Genomic DNA, 18,997 nt, shown 5'->3' with positions numbered 1-18,997 from the left:
TCCCAACCGCCAAAAGATAGAAAAGCATGCCTAGTGTCAGTCATCTGAGAAATAGATAAACAGTGACGCTGTGTGCTCCTCCTGGGGCATGCAGTGAGCCAGATGGACCCCAAACACACAGGACATGACAGAAGCCAGACTTGAAAGGCCACATCTTGTATAGCTGTGGGGCCGAGAAATGTCCAGAACATCTAGAGAGATGGGAAGCAGGGTTGGGGCTGCCAGGGTGAGGAGGGACTGGCCCGAGCCCCTCGCACACTGTCCGTAGTTGCACCAGGCTGCCCCTGCCAATCCCTCATCACTGCCACACTTAAACCTCGGGTGCTCTAGGTTACTGGATTGTGCTCGGGTGGGTCCGTCAGGCATGTAGGGCACGTGAGAAAAACATATCCTGGCTCTGGCTCAGGCATCTTCCTTTAGACTTGCAAGGGAGCAGAGAAGGAGACGGTGGGTGGCTGGGGTGAGCACATGAGAGCCTGAGTGCTGGTCCCCACGCCCTGCTGAGCATAGGGTCCTGCCTTCAGTCCTCAATGGCTCGTATGGGTCCTGACTCCCATCCACGGCAGAGAGGGGAAGAATCTAGAGATCAGGTATTTCAAAGTCTTAGAATAGGGGCACACAAACCCTCTCCACAGGAGTGGATTGGATGAGAGGTTACAGTTCTTGTCCCCATCTTCCTTGCCACGCTAGAGCCCTCTCTTCCCATTGTTGGAGATTGTAGCAAGCCAGTCCTTATTGCCTGGTGGCTGGTTCTGCTCCACCTAGGTGAGCTGAAATCCTCGTGTGAGGCCATGACAGTGCAACAGCCTGGCTCTGTGGAATCTAAGAGCTTAGCTGTAGGGAGCAGATGGTACCTCTCCGGGAGAGCTTGGGGACGTGGGTGGTGACAGGGCTGGGGCAGCATGGGCAGGGGAGGCAGTCAAGGTGTCCGATGTAGTGGGGAAGGAGTCCCAGTCTCTATCTAGGCGTGGCTTCAGTGCTGTCTTAGGTCCCTGCCCTTGCACACACTCCCCCCAAGGCCCTTGTCCCTGCCCTCCTGCACTTCAGCAGCTCCTCCAACTTTCCCTGAGCTTGCTGCCTCCTGCTGTGCTTTTAGAATCCAGGGAGATTAGCTCTCCCTCTCAGAGAACTCTGGATAGGTGGCCCAAGGGTGGGGCCCCCCAGGACTGTGTGCTATCGGCCTCTCCTGGGGTGCATGCTGCCCTAACACTAGGAAGGCCAGGGTTAGTCTTTGAGCCTCTTTCTCCATTTCAGCCATTAGCAGAGGGGCAGCTGCCCTGTCCAGGCACAGCAGCTGTGTCCCCACCTGAGGTCCCGAGAGCAGCTCTTCTGGATAATCCTGCAAGTGTTTTTCTAGCTGCTTTCCTGCATAGCCAAGCCCTGCTTCTCTTCCAGGCTCTCTTCCTGGCTACCATGGAGGTGACAAGCAAGCAGGAGATAGCCCTCTGTTAAGGAGGTTCAGATGGTAAACTGAGGAATGGAGAGTTCCATGGAGCTCTAGTCAACTGCCATGCCCCTTGCTGGTTTCCATGCAGAAGCCCTGAGGTAGCTGCTGCTGGCTTATCTGATGCAAGGCTATGAGGCTGGAAAGAGCAGAGGGCCAAGCCAGTGGAAGGGAAAGCTGAGCGTGCAGGGAACACACATCCCTTTCGTAGCCTTCCCCTCCTACTCTTTCCTACTAGACTCTCTGCACAGGACAGAGCCCCAGTGTCAGCTGGCCTGCTCTCTTTAATATCTTTACAAGGCCAGCCTGTTGCCATGGTGACTACAAGCAGTCCTGGCCTGCCCAAGGCCACTCCATCTGAACATTGAGTCTAGGAGGGGATAGTGGGCGTGGGGTTGCTCAGATCTCCTAGGGAAAATGGGGCCTGCCAGGTCCTTTCCCCAGGAGATACCCAGAGTGGCTCCATACAAGGCCAGAGGTGGCTTTTTTATGACGCGCTGGTCATACCATCCCAGGGAGTTTAGCCAGAGGGATGCCTCCACTGAGCTGTCCACCTGGGGAGGTGCTCCATCTGCAGTGGGAGGGGGGGGTCCCCCGGCCCCCTATAAAACAGCCCCACCACCACCTTAGCTACCTCCTAGCTAGGCAGGCCATGTCTCTTTGGCAGGCATGCCTCTTTCCCAGGCGTGAGTTGTCCATCAGGGGAGTAGACTGTACTGTGTCTCCCCAGCAATGTGTCTTCATGCTCCAGAGGCAGGGGCTGTGACCTTATGCAGAACTGAAGTCCTTAATTAGGGGGCTGGAGAGATGGCGCAGGACTTAGGAATTGTAAGCACTGTTCTTGCAGAGAACCTGGATTCCTTCAGGCTCCAGGTGTTACAGTGCCCCCTTCTGGTATCTTCAGACATGTGCACATGCCTACACACAGACACCCACCCACCCATGTAATTAAAAATAGAATAAAATACATGGTTTTGTTTTGTTTTGTTTTGTTTTTGAGACAGGATTTCTCTGTGTATCTCTGACTTTCCTGGAACTCTCTCTGTAGACCCAGCTAGCCTCTGTCTCATAGATCCACCTGCCTCTGCCTCTTAAGTGCTGGTATTAAAGGCATGCACCACTATACCTAGCTAAGATATATGTTTTATAATATAGTCTCAAGGTGATTCCTGGGTTAAGGTGAGAGCCAATTCCCAGGGCTGGCTCAGTGCCCTTTGGTGTCTGTTTGGGTTGGGTGTCAGGAATTCTGTGGACACAAAATTCCCATACTTAGGTCACTTTCTGATTGGGGGTGCTATGAGAGTCTGCTAATTCTTCTAGAAACTTCTCCACTGAACTTGGTTGGGTTTTTTGTTTTTGTTTTTGTTTTTTTGGTTTTTTGAGACAGGGTTTTTCTGTGTAGCCCTGGCTGTCCTGGAACTCACTCTGTAGACCAGGCTGGCCTCGAACTCAGAAATCCGCCTGCCTCTGCCTCCCAAGTACTGGGATTAAAGGCCACCACCACGCCTGGCCCCACCAAACTTGGAATACCTGTGTAGTCTTCAATTTTTTTTAAAATCTACTTTTTTTTTTTTTTTTTGGTTTTTTGAAAACCTACTTTTAATAAGAGTTCTGAAATGCTTTAACCTTCCTTCTAGCCCATCACCCTCCAGAGATAGTGAAAAGAAATAGTGTATTAGGATACAGGGGAAGTGAACCATACCTGTTTAGAAACAGTTCTTTGGGACGAGTTCAATCTCTAATTGTCAGGATATCAGGTGTCTAGTTCAGTTGTGTCAGGAGAGCAAACATGAATCAGCAGTGGTGGCATGACCCAGCAGAAACACCCAGGCCTCAATGAATCAGCACAAGTCAGCAGGAGCCACCAGGACCGGCAGGAGAAATTCTATATTATGCCTCTCTGAATGAAGTGAAAATCAGCAAAGATGAAGATATGAGTGAGACACTGAAGCATTGTAAGTCCAGCCATGCAAGCTTGCCATCAATGTTGGGTCCTATGTGTACTCCCTCCTCCAAACATCATGTGTCCTTCCATGGGTATTGCCTCACCACGTGAGTCTGTCTTAGCAAAACTCAGCCGACATCACTCTGCCAGTCATCCCAAATCTGAGGAAGTAGCCAGAAGCTGCCAGAAAACCACCAAGAGTTTTGGTGCATTTCTATGAAGTGAGGACAAACAATGGTAATTAAGGAATGGCAAGGTGTACCAACACCATCCAGTGTCGCCTGCGTCTGTTGTGTCCTTCTTGACATCATGTGTCTTCTTACATGTTTGCTTTAGCAAAACATCCTCTCACATGTGTCTGCTTTAGGAAAACATGTCTGCCCCAGCAAAACACCATCTGACAAAACTGACTTTCCAAAGAAGCCACAGGTTTCCACTTCACAGCTGACTCCACCAAGCTGTGGGGATCATCACAGTGGCGTAGGAGTCGGAGGAGTCTATGGGTTCTTGTAAAGCTGACCTTTCTGGGTGCTGCTGATCATGGGGCTCAAAGATACTGAGGTCTGTGCCATGCGAACAGAAGACAGAAGTGGACATGGACTGAGGCCAAGACATAGGAGGTACAGTGTGGACTGTAGATGCTAGAGCCATGACCCCAAGTCCCAGGCTGCCTTGGGTTTGTAGATAGACAAGACAGAAAGGAGCCTCCAGGGGAACGGAGGCGAGGAATGTCCATGGCTTCAAGCCATCCTGCTTGCGGTAGTTGGGTAGCTCTAGGATTGTAACCCAGTCTTACCATATTCAGTTGGGATTTGCTGTAACTTTAATTTTTTAATATTATTTTTAATGATGTTTTTAAAATGTTTTAACCTCTTTTTAGCACACTACCCAATAGAGGTAGTGTAAAAGAAAGGATATAGGGGAAGTGGAACTGTTTAGAAAAGTTTTTTGGGAGCAACTTTGTCAGTGTTGTCTGGAAATTGGCAGTTCAGTTCACAGGTTAGCGGCGGCAGCTCAATCCACTTGTAAACGTCTCATGGAAATACTGGGGCAGCAGCAGCAGTGGCACCACCTAATAAAACAGCCAGGCCTCAGCCTCGGCTCGAGTCAGCAGGAGGGACCGGGAAGATTGTCAGGAGAAGTTCTTACCACAGGACAGCAATGTAAGGTACAGTAGGGACACTCCCACCCTGACTCCAATGGCCAGGCACTGCTTTGAAGGTCAGCTGGATAGAGGCTGACTTTCTAGAAGGATCCAAGGCTGCAACCAGCAGGCAGGAAATGAGGCTAGGCTTGCAGGTTCCACTCACCTGCCCTGGTTCTGAATACAAGCGAGCACAGTCTCAGGGACTCCATACTGCAGGCTCATGATCCAAGAGTGTAGGTCAGCTCGTGGCCAAGAGTTGTTGAGGGCCATGGGGTGGAAAGCAGAGCCTATGGCCAAGCTAGTGATGAAGTCCTTTCTGCAGTCCGGATGGCACCCAGCGATGCAGAAGAGTGGTGCTTGGAGCCCTCTAGCTGTGTCATCTGTTTTCTCTAGTGGCACCCACCTGTAATCTCAGCACTCAGGCTGAGGCAGGAGGATTACCAACAATGGGGAAAGTGAACATGTGAGTGCCTGCCTGCCTACCATCCATTTAGGTGGGCTCTCTGAATCATGGAGAAGGCTGTTTGGAGAACTGGAGGTCCTGACTTTGGACCCTGGGCTTGACCTGCAGTATTTGAGCTAGAAGGCTGTGATGTTAGCAGCTGTGAGGGTGGGAGAGAGGAGGTGCATGACCAGTGTGGGCCCTGAACTCTGCCCAGGGCAGCCAGGAGTTGCTGTAGCTCCTGAAGGTCCCTCAAAGGGCCAGTGTCCATATGGCAGTCCAAGGTGGCCAGTGTGGCCTGAGGATAAGTGGTCCTCACTCTTCCTAACGCTGCAACCCTTTAATAGAACAAGTTCCTCATGTTTTGGTGACCTCCAACCATAAAAAGATTTTGTTAGTACTTGATAGCTGTATTTTTGCTGCTGTTACGAATTATAATGTAAATATCTGATATGCAGGAGATCTGATTCGCAACCCCTGTGAAAGGGTTGTTGGACCCCAAAGGGATCTCAACCCACAGGTTAAGAGCCACTGCTTCAGATGCAGTGTGGACTATCCAAGGTGGGCAGCTCCAAGTGAGCACGCCATTCACCCCTATTTCCTCACATTTATTTATCTATGTGCTCATTTGCTCGTGGCCATTATTCATTCACTCATGAACTCATTCATTTATTCACATGCTCCCTCACCCATGTGATCAAGGCTCGCCGGTATGTCTCAGGAGCACAGCATAGTGGGAACAGGGCGTGTGGTTTGGCAGTAGGCAGGGGTGGGGGTGGGGGTGGTACTTACAGGATACAGGCTGAGATCTCATCACCCTAGATTCACTGTCTGCCCTGACAGTGTGCTGGGAAGCCTCAGAACTCTGAGAGCTTTTGACTCACAGTTACAGCTTATTCCAGGGCAAGGACAGAACTTAAACCAGACAGGTAAGGAGTGAGTGGCCTAGAAGACATGAGACAGACCTTTCAATTGTCCCAAACCCGTGGCATCAAATGAGTGTGGTCAGCCTGCTGGCACCAGAGTATGCCAGCACAGCTATATTGCCAGGGCATCTGGGTTCTTGTGGGGCTCAATCTTTCAGACTGAGTAGCCACTGTCATGGTTGACTTCAGTGTCCAGTGTCTAGCTTCCTCAGAGGTCAGGCTGATACCAGGTTGCCTTGATGCTCCAAGTACATAGTGACACTCCTCAAAAATGTTTATCCATCCATCTATCCACACACACCCCCATCGTGTGTGAAAACATGCTGTGTGTTCTGGGGTTCAGAGCCTGCCTGGTCAGCTATGGATCCACCAGCTTGCACAGCCCATCTTTCATCCTTGTTGCAGAGACCAAGTCTTGATAACAAGCGTTGGGTGCTCCTGAAATTAGAGGAACAGCTCTGGAAAGTCAGCCCTGATAGGGCAGGGCACCACCCCGCCTGCTAGCCCTTGTGCACCTGGGTTTTGAGTTTTTGTTTCATAGCTGGCTGGCCCACCTGTGCTCAATCTTTGAGGCTCTTAGGTGGCTTAGCACATTGGGGTTGGGTTGGCGAGTTTTTCCCCTGGTATCGTTGCTGTTGCTCTAAAGGGGGAGCTATGGTGCTTCCCATCACTGTGGAGAGGGCCTGGCCTTGGCCTGCTGTTCACTTCACATGCAGACTACCAGGTGTCCCCATGGAGGTTAAACTAACAGAAATCCTCCACTCCTCTAGTAACTTGCCTTAAATTTTCCTGCTTCATACAGCTGTTAGGGTCTCATGTAGCCAAGACTGGTTGTCCTGGCTGGTTTTATGTCAACTTAACACAAGCTGCCGTCATTAGAGAGCAGGAAGCCTCAGTTGAGAAAAATGCCTCCATACGACTGAGCTGTAAGCACACCTATAGGGCATTTCCTGATCAATGGGGGAGGGCCCAGCCCACTGTGGGTGGTGCCATCCCTGGGCTGATGGTCCTGGGTTCTGTAAGAAAGCAGGCTGAGCAAGCCATGGAGAGCAAGCCAGTAAGCAGCACCCACCCCTCCCTGGCCTCTGCATCAGCTCCTGCCTCCAGGTTCCTGCCCTGTGGGAGTCCTGTCCTGATTTCCTTCAGTGATGTACTACAATGTGGACATGTAAACCGAATAAACCTTTTCCTCCCCAGTTTGATTTTGGTCATAGTGTTTCATCACAGTAACAGAAACCCTAAGACCCTGGCCTTGACCTCCTGCCCTTCCTGCTTCAGCCCCCATCCTGAGTGCTAGAATGACATGTATGAATTGTGACCTGCCACAGTTGTACTCTGTCAGGGTGGACATGCTGAAGGCCTCCAAGTCACCTGGGGACAAGGGGTACAGGCTGGACCTCTGTTTCCTGTGCAGCTCTGTGTGTCACCCAAGATGAGCTTGGCTGCTCCGGGGCCTATGTAGTCCCCACCACACCAGCCTGGATGCAGGGCAGCTGCAAGGCCTAGGGTGCTGAGCAAGGTGGTGACAGCCTGGATGCAGGACAGTGAGCTTTGTGCAGCCTGGGAGCCCGGAGTATTCTACAGTCAGATCTAGTTCTGAGGTTCACCCCCTAACACCAGCCTTCCTTTGTTCCCACACATGGCAGTGAGCCCAATGGCCCTGGTGTGCACTGCCCTGATCCCCAGTCTCCAAGAACCTGTGGCTCTGTCCACCCATGGAGAACCATCTGTGGACACAAATTCTGGGCACTGTCATTTCTGTCAGCACAGCACTGGTAGATCGCAGACCCACCTGTGCGACTCGCATAGCCCTGGACACAGAGGTCAAAAGGCACTGTGTGGACCTCACACAAGAAGCATCCGTACTCTGGCTTGGTTTTGTTTGTTTGTTGTGGTTTTTTGTTTTGTTCTTGGTTTGGTTTGGTTTGGTTTGGTTTGGTTTTTTCGAGACAGGGTTTCTCTGTGTAGCCCTGGCTGTCCTGGAACTCACTCTGTAGACCAGGCTGGCCTCAAACTCAGAAATCCGCCTGCTTCTGCCTCCCGAGTGCTGGGATTAAAGGCGTCCACCACCACTGCCCGGCTTTGATTTATTTTTTTTAATTACAGTTACTTGTTGGGTGAAATCCCACACAAAGTGTATGTTGAGGTCTGAGGACAAGTTGCAGGAATCAGTTCTTTCTGGGACTCAAGGATTGAACTCAGGTTGTCATGCTTGGTTTAAGCGCCTTTTCTTGCTGAGCCTCTTTGCCAGCCACTTTCTGTATTTCATAGCTGCTGGGAGAGACTCAGTGGGGAACTTGTGGGTGGGACCAGCTGGCATCCACTGAGAACACAGGGACCTCCCAGTACAGACGCAGCAGAGGTACCCTAAGCACCAGGCCCGTTCATCTTCCTCTGGCCTCCACTGTAGCTCGCAGGAAACAGCTGTTTACCTGGGCGAGGTGCTTGGCCGGGCGTGCAGCCAGTTGGAGCTCTGCTTCCCCCTTTGGTGTCCAAGGCCTCCCCAGGAAGCAGGGCTGGCGTGGAATAGAGGTGGGAAGGCTGGGCTGCCAGGAGTCGTTTGTGAGAACTGAGAACCAGCCCCTGTTGTGTACACAGTACCAGACCCTAGCAACCACCAGGCCCAGCCAGAGCAGACAACGCTTTCCTGTGTGACTGACCACACTGAAGTGGGCACTGAGGACCCTGTTCAGTGAGAGAAATGGGCTATTCCCCCAAATTAAACATCTGCCATTGTCCCCTACAATTCACAGATGTCAGCTTCAGAGTCCCAGGGAGCTCGGGGGCCAGCTTAGGCTGAGGCAGGATCCCCAAGTGCTTAGACTGAGGCCAGGGCATCAGGCAGGCAGTCGGTGCACATTTTGAGTCCATAACCAGTTTCCCAGTTGAAAGGCCGGCTCCGCAGCTTCTTGGTGAGGAGCTCCCAGGGTGCGCTGTCTCGCTTAGGGAGGCGTCCAGGGCACTGGGTTTCGCCTTTTGCAGAGTCTCGAGCAAAGGGACATAGTAGTCCCTGGATCCTACCAGCTAAACCCTCTGGGCGCTCCATGGGGTGTACTGAGAGTGTGTCCCCTTCAGCATGGTGACAGCTGGTGGCTTTGCTTTTCCAGCTTCAGCTGCAGAAGTCCCAGTACCTGCAGCTGGGCCCCAGCCGTGGCCAGTACTACGGTGGGTCCCTGCCCAACGTGAACCAGATTGGAAGCAGCAGCGTGGACCTGGCCTTCCAGGTGAGCCCCGCCCCAGCTCGTTCCCCTTCTAGGGGATATTCCAGGTTTTCCCGTCTCAAGTGTGTCCCATCCATTCTGGAACCCACTCCAGCTACAGACTCCAGAGACAGCTGGTTGGCCCACAGGAGATGGGCCATGCCCCCCCCCCAAATTAAGCATCTGCCATTGTCCCCTGCAATTCACAGAGGCCAGCTTCCCACCCCTAAACACTCCTCTAGGTCTCCTGGGGCCCAGGAGAGGGGAGCAGCCCAGCCAGCTTCCCTGAGCTCCAGCCTCCTGGAGTCAGCACCCCCACACCCCAGCCACTCCCAGCACTCAGCAGCTGCTGCACCTGCCAGCAGGCTGGGAGGCCCTGAGAAGAGCTCGGGGCCTTGGGGGCTTGGCTCCAGCCGCCTCACTGATCTGCAAGCCCAGCAGTTCTCAGAAGGAAGCCCCTGCCGCCTGACCCCACTTGTCTGCAGACAGTTCTTGGCAGAGCCGCACACCCTGCATGGCTCCCTCAGGCCACAAGCTGCTGTCAAAATAATAAGGGCTGGTGTCTTCTCCCTAGACCCCAGTCTTCAGGAGAAGCGGGAGGAGGGAGGTGTGCCGACAGGGCCCTCGGCCATCATATACCGCGCTACCAAGGGTCTGAGAACAACCCTTTCCCAGAGAGCTAACGGGCTCCCGAGTCATCCTCGGCCTTTCCCTGGCTGCATGATGATGTGAACTGCTGGGTTAGGCAGCCCGGGCCTGGGTGTGCTTGGGGCTGCTAGTTCTTCGGACTTCACCCTGTGGAGTGAGTTCCAGGCCTCAGTGGCATACTGAAGTCACTGGCACTCTGTGGCAGAGGACCTCCAGTACCTGAGCACCCCAGCACCCCCTCATTTAACCCTGTGTGGGTATCCCGGTGAACTCCTCAGTCCTAGGGCACAGGGACCCTACTGAGCCTGTTTGCCCAAAGTGCAAATGGGCACCTAATGGTTCAGAGTGTTGGGTTTTTGCATGTTTAGTGCAGTGAGTTTTAGGGGTAGCTCTGGCTGCAGCTCAATGTTTCTGGAAACAGCCCCAGACTCAGGTTGTTCTCACTGGGAACCAGCCTGGAAGACATTGAGCCATATGTCAGCACTGGGTGGCCTACAATTGTCCCTGTGGCTCTCTGGGATGAGCTCTTCCATCTACCTACCTGAGGTGAACCTGCCTCAATGTCTCCATCTTGGGAAGTATGTATAGGTGCCATTCAAAGTTCATTCAGGACCCTTGAGGTCCTTCCTGGACAGATGTCATGTGCATATATCCTGGTGTATGTTACAGCAGAATCTAAGAATGTGCCCCAAGCTGCATGAGCCAAGCCCCCAAGCATGTACATTCCCAAGTGCTGGATCCCAGATAGGGCTGGAGAGCTGGGAGTGGCTTGGAGAAGTGGGTGGGGATTGGAAGGCTGGGTAGGGTCTAGAAGGCTATGGGGTCTGTGTGCAGGGTAGGTCTTGGTTGTTGATGGGGGCAGAAAGATGGGAGGAGCCTGATGGCAGGGGCAGCTTCCTCGGTTTCCCTTCTAAATGTCTCAGAGAGATGACTGACTCTACCCTCCATAGGCCCTGATGGTGAGGTTCATGGCCAGCTTTCCGGTTCATTGCCTTTCTATGGGAAAAAAATGTAGAAAAGTCTGAGTTTGAGGCCAGCCTATTCTACAGTGTGAGTTCCAGGACAGCCAAAAAACAAACAAAAACAAAAAAGTAGAAAAACACAAAATCAGCAGGGACTTGTTGGTCACAGAGAGATTTGGCAGTGGCCACTCAGACAGCCTTGGAGGCAAACAGAAAAAGAAGTGGCCGGGCCATTTCAGCCACCACTGGGTTTCCTGAAAGGGAAATCTGTTTAAATATCAGAATGGCTTTTGCTTTCTACCTGGGGGACAGAAGGGCCCAGGGCCTAGATAGCCAAGCAGGCTTGGGGACAAGTCATGCCCAAGGTTAGCACAGGCAACTGAGTTCATCCTAACACGGTGACAGGCTCCTGGCAGCCTTGGGGACTCCGAGGCTCGACCTGAACCTTATGCCAACCCAGGTGCTGGTAAGAAGCCCCATCGAAGCCATGCCACAGACCCAGAAGGCGTCTGTTTTTGGCTCTCAGGCACCTGGCTGAGATGCTGGGGGTGGGAGCAAGAGAGGAGACAGGAGAGGGGGCCACAGCTCAATCCAGAGCAGTTCTGGGCTCTGCCTTGATCCTCTTGGGAACAAGCCCTGGGCCAGGTGGGCCCCACAGCAGCTCTCAGGCTTCACGCCCTGGGGGCCTCTCTTGGCAGGCCCCTGCAGAGATGACGTAGGTGGGGACAGGAGGCCAGCCAGGCCTGGAGAGAGAGGGCGGAGGCCTGTCTGCACCTGGCCAGCTGGAGAGCTGTTCAGTCATCTGTACCCGGCACCCAGGCAAAGCTTGTACCGCCCTACCTGGCCCGAGCATGCAGGCTGGACTGCATGTCTCCTGCCCCTTCTGGGATAGCACTGCTGGCTTTTGCACCCCAGCCCCATGGCTCAGCAGGAGCTGGGGCTGCCAGAGATACCTATGGAGTAGAGTTTAAGTGTATCCCCAGAGCAGAGATCTCCAAGGGTAGAGCTAGGGGAACCTGAAGCTGCAGCCGGTAACCTGTAAGATCGCTGTCTCCTTTCTGAACCTCTGTTCCTGACCCATTCTCTTCCCCAGACCCCATTTCAGTCCTCAGGCCTGGACACGAGTCGGACCACACGACATCATGGGCTTGTGGACAGAGTATATCGTGAGCGTGGCAGACTTGGCTCCCCGCACCGTCGACCCCTGTCAGTAGACAAGCATGGGCGACAGATATCCTTTTTGCAGAGGATGTGTGTGGGATTGGGAGGGAACAGGGGACAGGCACACACTGCTGCCTGTGGCACACACTGTTCCCTGTGGACCAGGGAAACCTGGGGAAAGGCCTCCAACACAGGATGTTGGAGCCCAGTGTGGGGCAGAGAGAAGGGTTAAGGAGAGTGAGCCCAAACACAGAGGGCTGGGGCCACAAGGAGAGATTCCCAGTGTAGCTTTCAAGGCTGGGAGAAGTGGGGCGTGGCTCAGTTGAGGCAGCATGGACATGACAGTGATGCCACACAGCCTCTGTAGTTTGAAGGGTGGACACCTGCCAGGATCCCATCACTAGAGTGGCTTTGGGTCACTCTCTTCCCACCCTCAACTGCAGAGTAGAGCTGTCCGCCTGCTCCTGCCTCTCACTCCTGAGACTTTGGTGCTGGGAGCGCCTCGGTGGAAGGGGTCAGTTTAACCTTGCCTCCCTAAGGCATCTGGGACCCAGCTTGAGGCCCAGGCCTCCTCGGAATGGCTTGGGAGCATGGTGCTGAGTTACAGGTGAATGGATCTGGCCCCCTGGGGGACCCCCACCCGCAGTTGCACTTTTTTTTTTTTTAGGCAGGAAATGCCCTTTGCCCTCCTGGCTAGCTGTCTGCAGGCCCAGCCTTGCGCTGGGAGCAGGGGCCACTCCCAGTAGCTCCCAGCAGCCTGGCCCCACAGGCTGTGCATCAGGCTTCCTGGGTCAGAGCACACTCTGAGGTTCCCTTAACTCATTCACGCTGACAGCTGCCCCTATGGCACCGTGTACCTCTCGCCTCCTGCGGACACCAGCTGGAGGAGGTCAGTGGAGGGGCACCTGGCCTCTGGGAGGAAACAATGTAGATTTTATCTTATCAACTGTGTGTGGAGATGCAGGACATAGTCACTGGAAAGTGACCAAGTGATTGAGATGCTTCCAAAAGATCCCAGAAGTCAACTCTAAATTGTGGGGACCATGTCTTCAGAGCCTTCAGAACCTTGTTTTTCCTCTCTTCCTCCTCCTTTTCTTTCTCCTCCTCTTTCTCCTCCTCCTCCTTCTCTTTCTTCTCTTCTTCCTCCTCCTCTTTCTCCTATCCCCCCCTCTTTTTCCTTTTCCCTCCTCCTCCTCCCCTTCCTCCTCCTCCTGTCCTCCCCCTCTTCCTGTCTTCCCCTTCTCTCTGTTTTCTGTATTTCCTATTTCTTTTCAGAATTGAATAGTCAGTGGTGTATCCTGCTGTTGTTCCCCAATGCGACAAGCTCGCTCTTTCACACTCTGTAACCTACATGGGCTCCAATGGTCCCCCTGCTTCAGCCTCCAGGGAAGCTAGGAGGAGCAAGGGTGCTCACCACCAAGCCTGGCACTGCCCTCCACGTGGATGGTCTTTGGCAGCCGAGATGCATGCACAAGTGTGGCAAGTGAGGGAGCTCTAGAAAACACTGCTTATCTGTATTTGCAAGATGGTGGATCCCACCTGTCGATCCAGCATGCAGGAGGCGGAGGCAGTAGATCTCTGAGTTCCAGGCCAGTTGGGACTGCACACTGAGACCCTTGCCTTAAAAACAAGGGGCTACAGGTGCAGTCCAGCAGCTAAGTTCCGTGCCTGCTCATCCAGAGGACCCAGGCTTCAGTGGCAGCACCACATGGTGGCTCACAAGCACCTGCAACTCTACATCCAGGGGATATGATGCCCTCTTCTGGCCTCCAAGGGAACTATGTGCACATTACATGTACATACATGCACACAAATAAAATCAATCCTGAAAATAACTATATAGTAACTGCACACAGTGTGGGTGTCCTATCTAGGTACATCTCTGGGAGGATGTGAAGGTTTTGTGCCAGTACTGCTCTAGTGTGATGTGTGTCAGGGGTTTGAGTGACATGGATTCACTGCCCTGTGGATCCCCAAGGTCACGGTCCTTGGATAATGATGATGTTAAATAACATATTCTGCTACTACTCTTTCCTCTGGGCAGGTCTCATGTACTCAGGCCAACCCGAGACTTGCTGTGTAGCTGGGAAGGACCTTTAACGTCTGCCCTCCAGCTTTAGTCCTTGGGATGGCAGGCCTGTATCATCCTGTCTACCTTATGTGGTGCTAGGGATGGAACCCAAGGCCTCATGGGTACCAGAGGAGCACTCAGCCACCTGGGTTACAATCCAGGGCTAGTTTGGTTTGGTTTGGTTTGGTTTGGTTTGGTTTGGTTTGGTTTGGTTTGGTTTGGTTTGGTTTGGAGACAGGTTTTACTCTGTAGACCAGGCTGGCCTTGAGCTCACAGAGTTCTGCCTGCCTCAGCCTCCCAAGTGCTGGAATCAAAGTTGTGATCTCCACACCTGGCTTTTTTGGGGGTGGCAGTGGGAGCATATATGATGCAGATGGAGATCAGAGGTCAGCTTGTCGGTCCTCTCCTACCATGTGTGTCCTAGGGCTAACACTTCTTAGGTTGTCAGTCTTGTCCAAGAGCTCTTTCACCTCTGTACCCTCTTGCTGGCCTGATGGTTTCAAACATGGTTTCTCCCTGTGCTCCAGGCAGGCCTCAGACTCCTGGGTTCAAGCAGCCCTCTGTCTTCACTGTCTTCCCAGTGTTGCTAGGACCACATGTATGGATTAGCATCCCTAGCTCTCACTCAGTTACAACAGACCAAGCTGGGATGGGGCTGTAGGTAGAGTGCTTGGAGCTCGGTAGATAGAATGCTCACCTAGCATGTACAAAGTATGGGTTCCATCCCCAGGTTCACGTAAACCTGTGCTGGGGAGAGCATGGTAGCTCACAACTGTCCATGATGCCAGTTCCAGGGGATCTGACACCTTCTAACTTCCGTGAACATCACGTGGCACACAGGCATACACAAAGGCAGAATACCCAGACATATGAAGTAAAACTAAATAAAGGTTTTTAAATATCACAGTTATTTAAAAAGAACAAAACTGGGCTTGGAGAGTTGGGCAGTACATAGCTTCTCTGGTGAATTGTGCCAAAACACAAGGACCTGAATTCAAATCCTGTGATGCACATGAACACAGCAGCACTCATGTGCAGTCCCAGGAGCACTACAGAGACGACGTGGAAGCAGGAGGGGCCCTGGAGGAGGTCCGGCAGACAACCTGCAGTGCATAGCAGTGATAGTGAGGACCCAGAAGATGTGGAGGCAGGAGGGACCCTGGAGGAGGTCAGGCAGACAGCCTGCAGTACATAGCAGTGATAGCGAGGATCCAGAAGGTGCTGGAGAACTGACATCTGGTGCCTCCTCATGTATGTCACATCATGTGCATGTAGTCAGAGCACTCGGAACCAGCGGTTTAAGGCCAGCCTGGGCTACATGAGACCCTGTCTCAAGAAACAGAGTTTTCACATCCATTTTACCATAATAAAATTTAACACAGAGAGGTATGATCACTGACCTGGGACCACACAGCTGGTGGAAAGACCCACAGGCTGCCCCAACCCATGGGGCACATCCTGGACCCTTGTGGGAATTAAGACAGTGTCTAACATGGGTAGATCAGGACTGAGGCTTCTTCCTGTGAGTGTCACCATCTCTCTGTCTCCCAGGACCAACTCTGACTCTGCCCTGCACCAGAGCACAATGACACCCAGCCAGGCAGAGTCCTTCACAGGCGGGTCCCAGGATGCGCACCAGAAGAGAGGTATATGAGGAATTCGGTGTTTCTGCCAGGCTCAGGCAACCCAGTAGCCTGCATGTCCCAGGAGGTCACTAGTCTTTGGGGGACTGACATTTAGAGGAAGAATCAGAATAGGACAAATGTTTTCAGGGCATCTTTTCCACACGGGGCCCTCGCCGATGTACACTGGCTGTGTTCTAGGCCTGTGACTGATTGAGATGCTGATATCTCAAAAAGCAGAGCAGAGAGGATTTGTTTACTCACACAGTAGCCAAGGATAGACCCCAGCAGTAGGTACCACTTGGTCCAGGACTCCAGCTCTACTGCCCAGAACCATCTTCATCCTCCCTTGGGCCCAGCCTGCTAACCCTATCTGAGAAAGGAGCCCTCTCCATCCCAGATTTGTGGTGAGCCATGCACTGGCTGGCCATGCTCACAGCCCTGTAGCTGAGGCTGCACCCCAGTTCTGGGCTCCCACATGGTGCTAGTCCTCGACACAGCTCTTCCACCAATTGTCTTGAAGAGTAAGGACTGTGGGTTCTGTAAAGCTAGGTGCAGCAGACCCACCCTGGGTCAGACCCACCCAGCCTTAGACACCAAAGCCAAGGAAGTCACCCCTCATGCATCTGAGGCCCAGATGCTAATAAGGGAGGGCCTGTGTGTGGCAGTTCACTGGGTCCCGGGGAGCTGTTCCTGACTGAAGGACTCATCCTGGGGGTGGGAGTTGCTTGGTGGGCAGCCAGCTGCAGGCTGAAGACCCTGTGTGCAGTGCAGGAGGGTTGAGGTTAGATGGACCTGTGGGCCCTCCTTACACAGGGCTTCTGGGATGCACCTGAGGTCTCATGCCCTCTCAGTATTCTGTGCTCAGAATCCAACCAGCCTTGATGTGGGAGGACCCATGCCCCCTGTCCCCACGCCCCTAGAGGTCTCCTGGCTGCAGCCTTCTGGCACCCTGTTCTGCTTTCCATGGAGTTCTTCCCATCGGCCATTGATTGTCTCTCCTGGCCCAGAGAAAAAAATGAACCTGGCAAGAGTCAGAAAACATAGGGCCCAGCTTAGCAACAGAACATTTGCTGAGCATGTGTGGAGTCCTAGGTCTGTCCCCAGCATAGCAAAAGAAAACAACATTTAAAAAAAAGGGGGGGGTGGGAGGGAGGGAGGGAGAAAGACACACTCATCATGACTAAAAGTGGGCTTCAGGTATGACTGGTTCCAGAGCATCAACCAATATCCAGCCATCTCATCCCTCGGACCTCTCACTAGGCCCTTCAAAGCTCTCCAGTCCCACCTACTGGTCTAGCCTGAGGTTCCTTCTGACATGTCTGTTCACTCTCAAGCACATGTACTCTGGGCAGATCAGTTAAAGCCCAGGTAGCTTTAGCAATAGGGTTGGAACCAGCCCTCAGTGTGGGGACCCAAGCCTAGCCCAGTCACTGGGTGCCAGCAATGCTGAGTGATGGCAGATGATGGCAGGTGGCAGGCTCAGAGTCTCTGCTGACTTGTACAGCCAAGGTGCCCAGGGTCCCGGCCTGGGTGGGGGCCGGGGGGTACCCTGCTCAGCCTTGGCTCCCCACTCCAGCTGCTGTCTCAGCTCTTTGCTCCACATAGCCAACTGATGATCCTGGTGCAGGGTGTTCTTGTTAAGCCCCTCCCACAGCTTCAGTAGAACCTCCAAGCCTGCTGTTAGGGCCCTGCGGTCTCTCTACTGTGTGGTCATGTCGCCCTGACCCTTCTCTCCCCCTACATCCAGTCTTACTGCTAACTGTCCCAGGAATGGAGGACACCGGGGCTGAGACAGACAAGACCCTTTCTAAGCAGTCATGGGACTCAAAGAAGGTAAGGGCCACCGTGTGGGCCAACTGTTTCTTTTCACACCCAGCCTGGAAGCAAACGACCAGGAATCACGTTGAGGTGAGGGCCTTGCTCAGCTTTACTGGGGCCCAGGCTTTGGCATCAACAGCGGGCCTGTCAGACTGCCCAGAAACAGCTCAAAGTGTTAACACGTGTGGCCGATCAGGGTGCTGATGAGAGCAGACACTTATCCCAGTTGGGACCCTAGCACCCTACATCCTGGCCCAGGCAGAGCCTTTGAGGTTCAAGACTGCTGAGCAAGGCCTTGCCTCAGAGTCCAGAGTGTAAGCAGGATTCGTGAGGGGCTCAGCAGATAAAGGTGCTCACCACCAAGCCTGGCGGCCTCCGTTCTGTCCCTAGGAGCCATTTGGTAGGAGAGAACCAAGTCCCTGAGTTGTCCGTGTGACTCCTGTGTGCCAGTCACAGCACGAGGACACCAGTTCCCCTCACATGTACACACATGTACGTAAGTGCTTTTTACAACAGAAAAGGCAGGGCTAGAGAGAAGGCTTAGCTGTTAAGAGCACTGACTGCTCCTGAGAGAACCCAGGTTTGCTTTCCAGCACAGAAGGTGACTTGTAGCTAGTCACCAAGAGTTCCAGTGATCCAGTGCCCTCTTCTGACTTTATAAACACAAGACACACAGGTGATGCACAGTCATACATGTAGGCAAAATACACATTAAACAATATTTTAAGAAATAGGCTGGGGCTTGGTGAGGTGGCTCAGTGGTTAAGAGCGCCTACTGCTCTTCCGAAGATCCCGAGTTCAAATCCCAGCACCACATGGTGGCTCACAACCATCCGTGACGAAATCTGATGCCCTCTTCTGGAGTGTCTGAAGACAGCTACAGTGTACTTACATATAATAAATAAATAAATCTAAGAAAGAAAGAAAGAAATAGGGTGGGCGGCAGTGGTCTGAGCACTCGGGAGGCAGAGGCAGGAATATCTCTGAGTTCAAGGCCAGCCTGGTCTACAGAGTGGACACCAGGGCAACCCGGGCTACCCACAGAAACCCTGTCTGAAAAAAAAAACTAAATAAACAAAATCTTTTTCTTTCTAAGTAAAAAGGAGGCTGGGGATACGGCTCGGGGGTGGCATGCTCACCTTGCATGCGTGGATTCCATTCCCAACACTGAAGAAATCATGTAGCCAGACATGATGGTGAATGCTTTTAATCCCAGTACTTGGGATAGAGGCATGTGGATCTCTTGTAAATTCAAGGCCAGCCTGGTCTACAGAGTTAGTTTCAGGACAGCTAGAGCTACCCAGGTAATAAAGCCTTGTCTCAAACAAAAACAATTTCTTGGATGTTTGTTTGTTTGTTTGTTTGTTTGTTTGTTTTTCGAGACAGGGTTTCTCTGTATAGCCCTGGCTGTCCTGGAACTCACTTTGTAGACCAGGCTGGCCTCGAACTCAGAAATCCACCTGCCTCTGCCTCCCAAGTGCTGGGATTAAAGGCGTGTGCCACTCCACCTAATGCCCGGCTAATTACATTTTAAAAAGATATTGTGTACATGAGTGTGTGTGCACACGCGCGCACTCTAGCATGTGCGTGCATACATGTATGGGCGTG

General features: G+C 52.8%; 1 protein-coding gene across 11 annotated transcripts in view; it reads left to right on the top strand.

The window, feature by feature from the left end:
* Nucleotides 1-18,997, top strand: part of Crtc1 (CREB regulated transcription coactivator 1) — a 57,351-nt gene that overhangs the window by 21,680 nt on the left and 16,674 nt on the right. For 5 of the 11 annotated variants that reach the window (XM_006509699.4, XM_011242311.3, XM_011242309.3 and 2 more), the window contains exons 2-6: nucleotides 9,012-9,128; nucleotides 11,808-11,945; nucleotides 12,703-12,764; nucleotides 15,498-15,592; nucleotides 17,319-17,404. In XM_006509699.4, the coding sequence (XP_006509762.1) occupies nucleotides 9,012-9,128; nucleotides 11,808-11,945; nucleotides 12,703-12,764; nucleotides 15,498-15,592; nucleotides 17,319-17,404 (498 nt within the window). The remainder of the gene's footprint in view (nucleotides 1-9,011; nucleotides 9,129-11,807; nucleotides 11,946-12,702; nucleotides 12,765-15,497; nucleotides 15,593-17,318; nucleotides 17,405-18,997) is intronic. The other 6 variants (XM_011242310.3, XM_006509700.4, XM_030243653.1 and 3 more) reach the window with 4 other exon arrangements.

This window comes from Mus musculus, chromosome 8, assembly GCF_000001635.26.
Source record: "Mus musculus strain C57BL/6J chromosome 8, GRCm38.p6 C57BL/6J".
Lineage (NCBI taxonomy): Eukaryota > Metazoa > Chordata > Mammalia > Rodentia > Muridae > Mus > Mus musculus.
Note: the sequence above shows the minus strand (reverse complement) of the source record. Positions and strands in the feature narration are given on the sequence as shown.